The 8,893-nt window shown below is 42.3% G+C and overlaps 1 protein-coding gene across 2 annotated transcripts; it reads left to right on the top strand.

Annotated features, from left to right (window-relative positions):
• The first annotated feature begins 807 nt into the window (after positions 1-807).
• Positions 808-8,277, top strand: LOC123136563 (ubiquitin receptor RAD23b). 2 transcript variants are annotated; one of them, XM_044555968.1, is made up of 12 exons: positions 809-1,146; positions 3,527-3,688; positions 4,136-4,174; positions 4,247-4,311; positions 4,400-4,444; positions 5,407-5,584; positions 5,669-5,797; positions 5,881-5,946; positions 6,904-6,951; positions 7,029-7,138; positions 7,684-7,765; positions 7,865-8,277. In XM_044555968.1, the coding sequence occupies exons 1-12, from the start codon at positions 1,081-1,083 to the stop codon at positions 7,976-7,978; spliced, it is 1,104 nt and encodes a 367-aa protein (XP_044411903.1). In that variant the 5' UTR covers positions 809-1,080; the 3' UTR covers positions 7,979-8,277. The 2 variants fall into 2 exon arrangements, with proteins under 2 accessions (XP_044411904.1, XP_044411903.1); XM_044555969.1 differs by lacking the exon at positions 4,400-4,444 and having other exon boundaries at positions 808-1,146.
• Positions 8,278-8,893: the final 616 nt, after the last annotated feature.

The raw sequence follows: 8,893 nt of genomic DNA, 5'->3' as shown, positions 1-8,893 counted from the left end.
GGGGGATTGAATCATTTACCCCACTTTACATGGGGTTTGATAATTTGTCCCATACTTGTCTTAATGGTAAGTGGCCCTAGCCTCACCCGTCATTCTCGAGGGCGGGGGCAAATCAAAGTTAGAAGAAAAGTGAGGCAAAAGATCCAATATCTCAGATAACGGGAAAAGTATACTTTCCTCACTTATTTTTGCACCACACAGGCTTAGTTTTTTTTTTGAGGTGAACTAGGGATTTTATTAATCAACCAAAGTTGCCGGAATACAAGTAATATCTGGTAGGTTTCCTAGCCACACGTGGCGCCCAAAAGGGAGAGACGAGACTGCCTTTACCAAGGCATGAGCCTCATAATTTGCCTCTCTATTTTCAAAACGAAAACTAACTCTAGCAAAGTTCATAGCTCTAGTTTTAATCTCCTGAATTACAAAAAACATAAGAAGAAGAGGGCGAAGTTCCGTTGATATCTGTAACAACCTGCATGCAATCCGAGGCTATTATCGCATGTGTCACGAGAAGATCTTGAGCCAAGGCAAGCGCCTCATTGCACGCTTGAGCTTCCAAACTTAGGGCGTTCACTAGGCCATCAAAAACCACCGCGGAAGCTCCCAAATAGTTGCCCTCCTTGTCCCGGCAAATCGCAGCGGCTGCACCAGTTTCACCTTGGCGAGAGATGGCACCGTCCACATTGATCACAGGCTTAGTTGGGCTTTATATATGCAGCCAACAAACTTTCCCTTTGGGCTGGTCGTTTCACTTCCACGGCCCATAAGAAAGAAGAAAATCTTAACTACTCCGCAAACATACACGAGCTGGCCCAGCCACTCGAGGCACTCAGCTAGTAGCGAAGGCGAAGCAGGCGGCGGCGTATCGAGCGACTGCGGCGCATCGAGCGACTGCGGCGGCGCGGAGCCGGTGACGGAGTAGGCGAGGGGCAGCGAGGTCGATCCGCGAACTCGACGTGCCGTTATCCGCGGAGGGGTGCGTCAACAGCACATGACCTGCTGAAAACCCTAGCGCGAGCAGCGGAAAGGAAGGGGAGGAAGGAACTCCGATCTCCCGGCCGAGACCACCGCGGCGCCACCATGAAGCTGACGGTGAAGACTCTCAAGGGCACCCACTTCGAGATCCGGGTCCAGCACAATGACACCGTGAGATTCCCCCCGCCCGCTCCCCTCATTTAGTTTCAAATCTCCCCGACTTTTTTTTTTAATTCAAACAGGCCCCGTGTTCTTCGCTGGATGCACAGCTTCACGGCGATTTTGTTTCGGAAGTTCTCTAGCATTTCGATTAAACCAGATGATGCGACGGTGAAGTAGATGTTAGGGACATGTGGTTATGCGTTACGGAAGGGATTAGCTTGTTAGATTTGGGTGTGCTACTGCTGATTAGGGGTTATTGCCGAGGTGTTGGCCTCTGAATTTGAATGTACTTGTGAGTGCTCTGGATCGTCTTAGGGGAAGAACAGTGCGGGTGAGTTTGCAGGAAGGATGGTGAGCGTGTTGTTGTAGGCAGACTGTTTAAAAAAATATTGGCAGACGATTTTTGGCAGTATTCCAAATGGACATGATTGGTAGACGCATGATGCTGTGGATATGCTGTGCTAATAGCTTGTTCCGGGGGTTGTGGTTTTGGCCTTTTGGGAGGATGGAAAGCTGGAGTTGGCGAGGATTTAGGTCCATGGCAATTGGCAAGTGATCTTCATCACCCAGGGTTCAGTTTGGGGTCGCAAGGTTGAGTTTCAGGAGTGCCATTGCCCATCGCCATTCTTTCCCATCTGCAGTAACCATGTCCTTTGAAAGCCTTGTTATCCACTGTTCTTCCCCACCTGTGTCCCTTTGCCATGAGGAGTGCACTTCTTTCCAAACTGTTTTGTGATGATAGGCTGATAGCAGAATATATTTTGTAAAGATATACTATCTATGTTCTTTTTGACTTGATGACCTAGGATCTGCGGCTGCAAAGTTTAACTCCCGACAGTTCTAAAACTATATAGGTTTATATATAATAAATACATGTGAGGTTTGCTGTTAATTTTTTTTCAGAGTATTATACTCGATGTATAGTTGTATTTTTTTCCCGGTTAACTCAGCTAGCTGAGTTTTAGTTTGGTCTCATTCACGTAGTGGACCATCTGGTTTTTTGGCACCGTGATTCGTGCAGACCCTGTAAGCGTTCGGCTGTGAGTAAGCTATTTATGTTTCTTTAGGGTACGTAAGCTATTTCTGTGGTGTGACGCGCAGCCTGTGCAGCCTTTGCTGGTTGTTGGACATCGGCTGGGGTGCAACCCAATAGATTTTTGTGCTTTGACTTTTCCGGTTTTTTTTACGGAATGTGTTGTTATTCAAAGTGAACCAATTAGTATGTGTTTTCTTCTTTTTTTGCATACGTTTTTTGGGGCTTCACTTGTTTCTTTTTTGCCCTACGTTTTGCGTCACTTATTCATGTGCAATTGCAACCTCTGCAGCATAAATGCAATTAATGTGGGTTTTTTTTATATATTTTTACTACTAGTTGCATGTGCGCGAGTTGCACGCAATGCACTTATGGGTAATTGTAATCATGTTGCAATTACAAGTATTTTAAGTTCGGCTGTAATCGCAAGTTTTCAAGTTCGGTCTTATTTGCAAGTTTTCAAACGGGGTCGCAACTGCAAGTATTTTCAGTCGGGTCACAACTGTAAGTTTTCAAATTAGGCCGCAATTGCAAGTTTCCAAGTGGGGTCGCAACTATAAGTTTTTCAAGTTGGGTCGCAACTGCAAGTTTTCAAGTGAGACACAACTGCAAGTCAGGTCGCAACTGCAGGTTTTTTAAATTGGGTTGCAACTGCAAGTTTTCAAGTGAGATCGCAACTGCAAGTCGGGTCGCAACAGCAAGTTTTTAAATGAGGTCGCAATTGCAAGTTTTCAAGTGGGGGCGCAACTGCAAGTTTTCAAGTCCGTCCGCGACTGCAAGTTTCAAATGAGATCGAACTGCAAGTTTTCAAGTCGGGTCGCAACTGCAAGTTTTCAAATGAGGTCGCAAACTCGCAATTGCAAGTTTCAAGTGGGGTCGCAACTGCACGTTTTCAAGTCGGGTCGCAACTGCACGTTTTCAAATGGGGTCGCAACTGCATGTTTCCAAATAGGGATGACAACAGCATTTCTCGAGTAGGGCCACAACTTTTTAAAAAATTTCTGCCATTTTTTTCTAAAATATTTTTAGGGTCGATTTTTCCTTCCTAACGCGTCTCCTTTTTTCAACCCAAAATCACGTGATGACAAGCCCATGCAGTACATAGCAGATAGAAATCTATCCCAACCCAGCAACAAAAGGTGACGAATTGGCCTGCCAATGAAAAGGCTAGAATAACAAATAGGTGATGTCGGCTGAGGTGAATGAGGCCAAACTATAACTCATCTAAATGAGTTCTAGGGACTCCTTTTTTTTGTCAAAGTAGCATCTCGAAGACCTTTTAACTATGAATAGTAAAAAAAAATGTCAGTGGGAGTAATTACTTCAATATCATGCTAACTGTTTGCTTTGAATCAGATTATGGCTGTCAAGAAGAACATTGAAGAGATTCAAGGAAAGGATAGTTATCCGTGGGGTCAACAACTGCTGATTCACAATGGCAAGGTTTTGAAGGATGAAAGCACATTGGATGAAAATCAAGTTAGCGAAGATGGATTTCTAGTTGTCATGCTTAGTAAGGTAGGCTGGTTATGCCCTATACAGTATGGATAGTTTCCGTTTTGTCATATGCTATTGGATTATTTCCACTGACTGAATACTTGGTGTAATAGTTGTAATAACATGAATTATTAATGATTGCAGAACTAGCATAAGCGGTTATACGTGAAAATTAAGTTCAGATATGACACCTGACAGTTACTATTCACTAATGAAGAATATGCCTGAAATACTTTTTTGCCTTATTTGATGCGCCACAATTTGCAGGCCTCCTGCCATAGTTCATCTATATTGCTCCTTCCTATGTTACAGTTGTGCTGTACAATGTCCATTTATATCAACATTAAATAAAGTACTTGACACTTACAACACTATTTTAACATTATTCAAGTTTTTCCTACTTTATGCGTCGGGCTTGTTCTTCTTCTCTTAAAATTAGAAGTATAGCTATTTACTTATATTTTGCAGAGTAAAGCTTCTGCTTCCAGTGGAGCTTCATCTGCCCAGGTAAAATTCTTCTTTTGCGGATGAAAACACAATAGTAGCAAGCATATGTACTGACACATGAACCATTACTAGCCTTCAAGCACTCCTGTTACCAGTCAAGCACCTCCAGTTGCTCAACCACAAGCTCCTCAGCCCCAGTGAGTCCCTTTCTAGCGTCCTGGTTGCATTTTACTGCATGCACATAGGGTCTTGCTCAAATCAAATGTGTGCATCATCTTTCTGCAGGGTCCCATCAACTACGACTTCTCAGCCTGAAAGACCATCCGTGGAGTATGTTCGAAGTCTGCCAGTTGATATTTGCATTAGGGTCTTTTTTACCACTTAAATTTTATGTTTCTGCATGTATCCCTCCCAAGGGAAAACCGGTGTTCTTAACTTTCAGAGGCACGTCCTTCTGATGCTTGTTTCAGCTTTAAATCATGCAGTGTTGCATAAATGACCTCATAGCCGCAAAAGTTCATTTTGAAGAGTGACAACAAACACAAGTTGATGCATCAACTAATAGATTGCAGTTTGCGAGGAGAGTGAAAAGTATATTTTTTAACTTATCCGTGAACATGTAACATGAGTCAATAGGGTTCAAATCAGCAACTTCCTGACTTGAGCACAATGGTCAATGAACATCAAAACTAGATATTAAGTTTGAAGCACTGATATTATAATTACTCCCTCTATTCCCTTATACAAGGCCACTATGGAAAATAAGTTTTGCATCTATACAAGGCAACTAACATTAATCGAGGTAAAAATTAATGATGTTTCCTCGTAGTAGCAACTTATTTAATACTTGCATGCATGTAGTCATAATGACACTGTGTTATTTCCTTCTCATTCCTTCCTTGCATGCATGTGGGCATATTAATGATCCCGGTTAATGAGAAGAAAAGTTAGCTTGCAAAGCAGTCATTAAATTTTACCTTGGTACCTGTAATCTGAGTTTGTGGCCTTGTGTAAGGGAATGGAGGGAGTAGGTGAATTTCTGGAGTGCATGAAAATCAAAAGCCATTGAAACAGCAATTTGCATAGCTGGGTAATGGGAAGTTAGGCCCCAACATGGAATTTTTGGGATTGCTGTAACTGCATGGAGTATAGATCTGAAATGGTTGTATAATAGTAGCATTGCATGATCCTACAATCTCCCTCGCAGTCTTGGTCGTGTGAATATGAACCAAACCATTTCCCTTTAAACTTACTAGTTCTGCTATGTTAAACTCTTGTTTCTTTTTTGTTAGGACCCCTTCAAGTACAGTTGATCTTGCAGCATCGGATTTACTGTCAGGAAGCAATCTGGACACAATGATTAACCAGATAATGGAGATGGGGGGTGGCAGTTGGGACAGAGATAAGGTCCAAAGAGCTCTCCGTGCTGCTTATAACAATCCAGAACGTGCCATTGACTATCTGTACTCTGTGCGTATCTCTCCCCATCTGAATTTTGAATTTGGATTGATTTTCTGATGCTATAGTTGATATTTTTGTTTTCTCAAACATTAGGGTATTCCAGTGACAGCCGAAGTTGCTGTTCCGGTGGTTGGTCAAGGGGCAAACACCACTGATGCAGCTCCTGGAGAAACCGGCTTCTCTGGAATCCCAAACACAGCACCATTAGATCTTTTCCCACAGGTTTACTTTCCACCTTTGTCTGTGTAGTGCTGGTGCGGTGTTGCTTCTTTGAGTATCTTTTGACTAATTGAATGATGTAACAGGGGGCTTCCCATGCTGGAGGTGCTGCTGGGGGTGGATCGCTTGATTTTCTTAGAAATAACCAACAGGTTCTTATCTTTATGTTTTGTCAGTTACTTGTCTCCTTTTTGTTTTCTATGATCTCTCTGATAGAGAAAAAAAGAGGCACGGAACAATGGTGCACATGGGATCAAGCCAACCATTCTGTTTATTACTGTCATTGCCCGTCAAACTATCCGATGATTTAATGTACTAGGAACAGAGATGACACGTGTGTGAAATGTGTACTTATAATTTGATGTTGTGATGGTAGCCAGTACTTCTTGTGTCATGTGAATGCTGGTAGTTTGTGCACTCAAATCTATACTCTCTCCATCTCAAAATATGAGACATACATTAATTTGTTAAGACAAGGTGTTTACCAAAATACTACTTTGTTAGTATGTGGTTTATGTGAGATAAAATTGATGTCATTAGATTTGTATTAAAAAAGTTATGATTGCGATTTTATATATGTAGACAACATTAATTGAGTAACTATTGATAAAAATCTCCTCTTAACAATTCAAAATATGCTAGACATGTAGGGACAGAGGAAGTATCATTTATGCTTAACATTTAACTTGACGAGTTTATGTGGATTACTTGTAGATATGTTTAAGTATGTGGAAAGTAGAATTCTGTGGTAGGAGCATATACCGTGTTCAGTATAATTTGTTCTTTGTACAAGTGAGTGCTGTGGTGGAAGCAGTTATTAGTTGGTCCATCACGCAACGCTGTAGGATACACATGTTTATTGTTACTTGGGATGCTTTTGTGCATAATGTTGGGATAGGAAAGTATTATCCTGCGCGTATCATTGCATTTGCATTCCGAACGAATTGTCATTTTCTATGTATATACACTAAAAGTATGCAATGCTCCATTTAGTAGAGTATTAGTGATTAATGTAGTTTGATCGAATGAACCTCCTGTCAGTACCCTACCATGTGTTATTCTAATTTTGAAGTAGTAGTGCACTGCTAATTTGCAATTATGATTTGCAGTTTCAAGCGCTTCGGGAAATGGTCCATACAAATCCACAAATTTTACAGGTTTTCTATCAATGGCTTGTTTATGCTATGCTCACCTTCATTCTCTGTCTAAACTTTTTGCTGGTATTTCGCTACAGCCTATGCTCCAGGAATTGAGCAAGCAGAATCCTCAACTTCTGAGGTTGATTCAGGAGAACAATGATGAGTTCCTTCAGTTACTAAATGAGACATTTGATGGCGGCGATGGGTACGTTTCTTTATTTGCTGAATTTATATATTGTCTCATTTAAATATGCTATAGAATTCATAGTACTATTTTGCTTTCTTAGTTATATACTGGAATCTCATCAATCTGTTACATCTGCTCACTGTCACTTGCCAGGTGGTTAGATTTTGTGGCAGGTGGTTTTGCCATTTTGTTTGACTTCATCCTATCTTCTCAACCTATTGCTGTCAATTTTGTTTTGGTTCAGTTCATACCAGTAACTGGTAATAAATGTTTTTTAGGCTTGTGTTGTTTCAAGTATAGCATATACTGCTAGTATAGTTTTTCTTCTGGGAGCTGCTAATATAGTTTCTGAACATAACATGATAAGCTAGCATAAAGTGGTACCTTAAAAGAACTTGTGTGTGTGCTACTTTATATAAAAATATCTATTAGCTGCTGCTGCATCCTTTCCCCTGTACTTCGTGCTTTCAACCAATCATGATGCTTCATTCTCACAATCTTTTCAATTTTAGTAGAGTCTACAATGATATATCTACTAAACCATACTTGTCGGACATTTCCAGGGACTTTTTAGATCAGGCTGACCAGGATGAGATGCCTCATGCTATCAGTGTAACACCAGAAGAGCAAGAGGCAATTGGGAGGGTATGCCTCATAATTACCTTAACTGGCCTCTGGCTGCATAAATACACCATGCATCTCACTTATTCACCTTGTTTGATTGGATTTGTTTTTGCTCTTCAGCTGGAAGCCATGGGGTTTGAGAGAGCACGTGTCATCGAAGCATTCTTCGCCTGTGACAGGAATGAGCAACTCGCTGCAAACTATCTTCTTGAGCATGCTGGTGACGAAGAATAGAGAAAATTTAGTTCACATTGGGCCAGAGTTCTTCCTCGATGTCTTGGCTCTGGAGGAACGCGTGGTGGCGTGCACTAACGATGTGTTTCTTTTGTGGGGCCATGACAGAGCTTGTTATGAACATCTGACCCAAATTGATGGTGAAAAGTTGTGATGGAGCTAATACTCGGTTGAACAGGTTATCTGTATGCACAACCCCTTAGGTTACTTGCATTGCGAATTTGAGAAAAACTTGTAGAATGAGCAAAAAATTACTGGGTGCTATCTGAATGACAGCGTGGTCTTGAAATGTTGTTTCCTGTTGCTGTGTGATCATTATCCATGGTGGTAAACATCAGTTCTGATGATATACCGGTCATTACTAGCTTGGGCTATGCGTGTCACAAGGAAGATATCGGTGATCCCATTCAACATTGGGATGACCATGTTGATACGGCCGAGCAATATGCGTGTCACAGGTACTGCGGCGAGAACCCCTGGTCCGAATCGATCCTGGTTGTAGCCGGTTCTCTGTAACGAGCTGGAGAGGAGGGGATCGGGAGCAGGTGAGGGAGAGACTTGGGGAGGAAGAAGAGATTGCTTCCGGAGGAAGGATTGGGATGAGTTGACAGTCTGTTACATCACATGCCTTGCCACAAGCGGCTGGCTGTCTATTTAAACACTCCCTCGATCTCACTCACGCACACTTACAGGCAGGGCCCGATCCTTGCCACGTCACACTGGACAAGTGGCGGACAAGTGGCCAGGTGTGACATTCTCCCCTCCTTGAGATCGAGCTCTGTCTTCAGGGCTGGCTTCTTTGTCTTCCAAGATGAGAGCTGCTGGAAAGCGTTGCCGTAGAGTGTCGTAGTCCTCCCACGTAGTGGATGGCGTCGAGCTGTTCCCCCGTTGCACCCTGATCTTTACGACTGGTGT

Source organism: Triticum aestivum, chromosome 6B, assembly GCF_018294505.1.
Source record: "Triticum aestivum cultivar Chinese Spring chromosome 6B, IWGSC CS RefSeq v2.1, whole genome shotgun sequence".
In the NCBI taxonomy this organism is placed as follows: Eukaryota; Viridiplantae; Streptophyta; class Magnoliopsida; order Poales; family Poaceae; genus Triticum; species Triticum aestivum.
This window is presented reverse-complemented; position numbering and strand designations above follow the sequence as displayed.

What these genes read in the sequence shown, in the direction of transcription:
- LOC123136563 (XM_044555968.1), top strand. Translation starts at nt 1,081, where the DNA reads ATGAAGCTGACGGTGAAGACTCTCAAGGGCACCCACTTCGAGATCCGG. An exon ending in CATTAGATCTTTTCCCACAG is followed by an intron (nt 5,798 to 5,880) that starts GTTTACTTTCCA and finishes ATGATGTAACAG; the next exon opens with GGGGCTTCCCATGCTGGAGG. An exon ending in AGCAAGAGGCAATTGGGAGG is followed by an intron (nt 7,766 to 7,864) that starts GTATGCCTCATA and finishes TTTGCTCTTCAG; the next exon opens with CTGGAAGCCATGGGGTTTGA.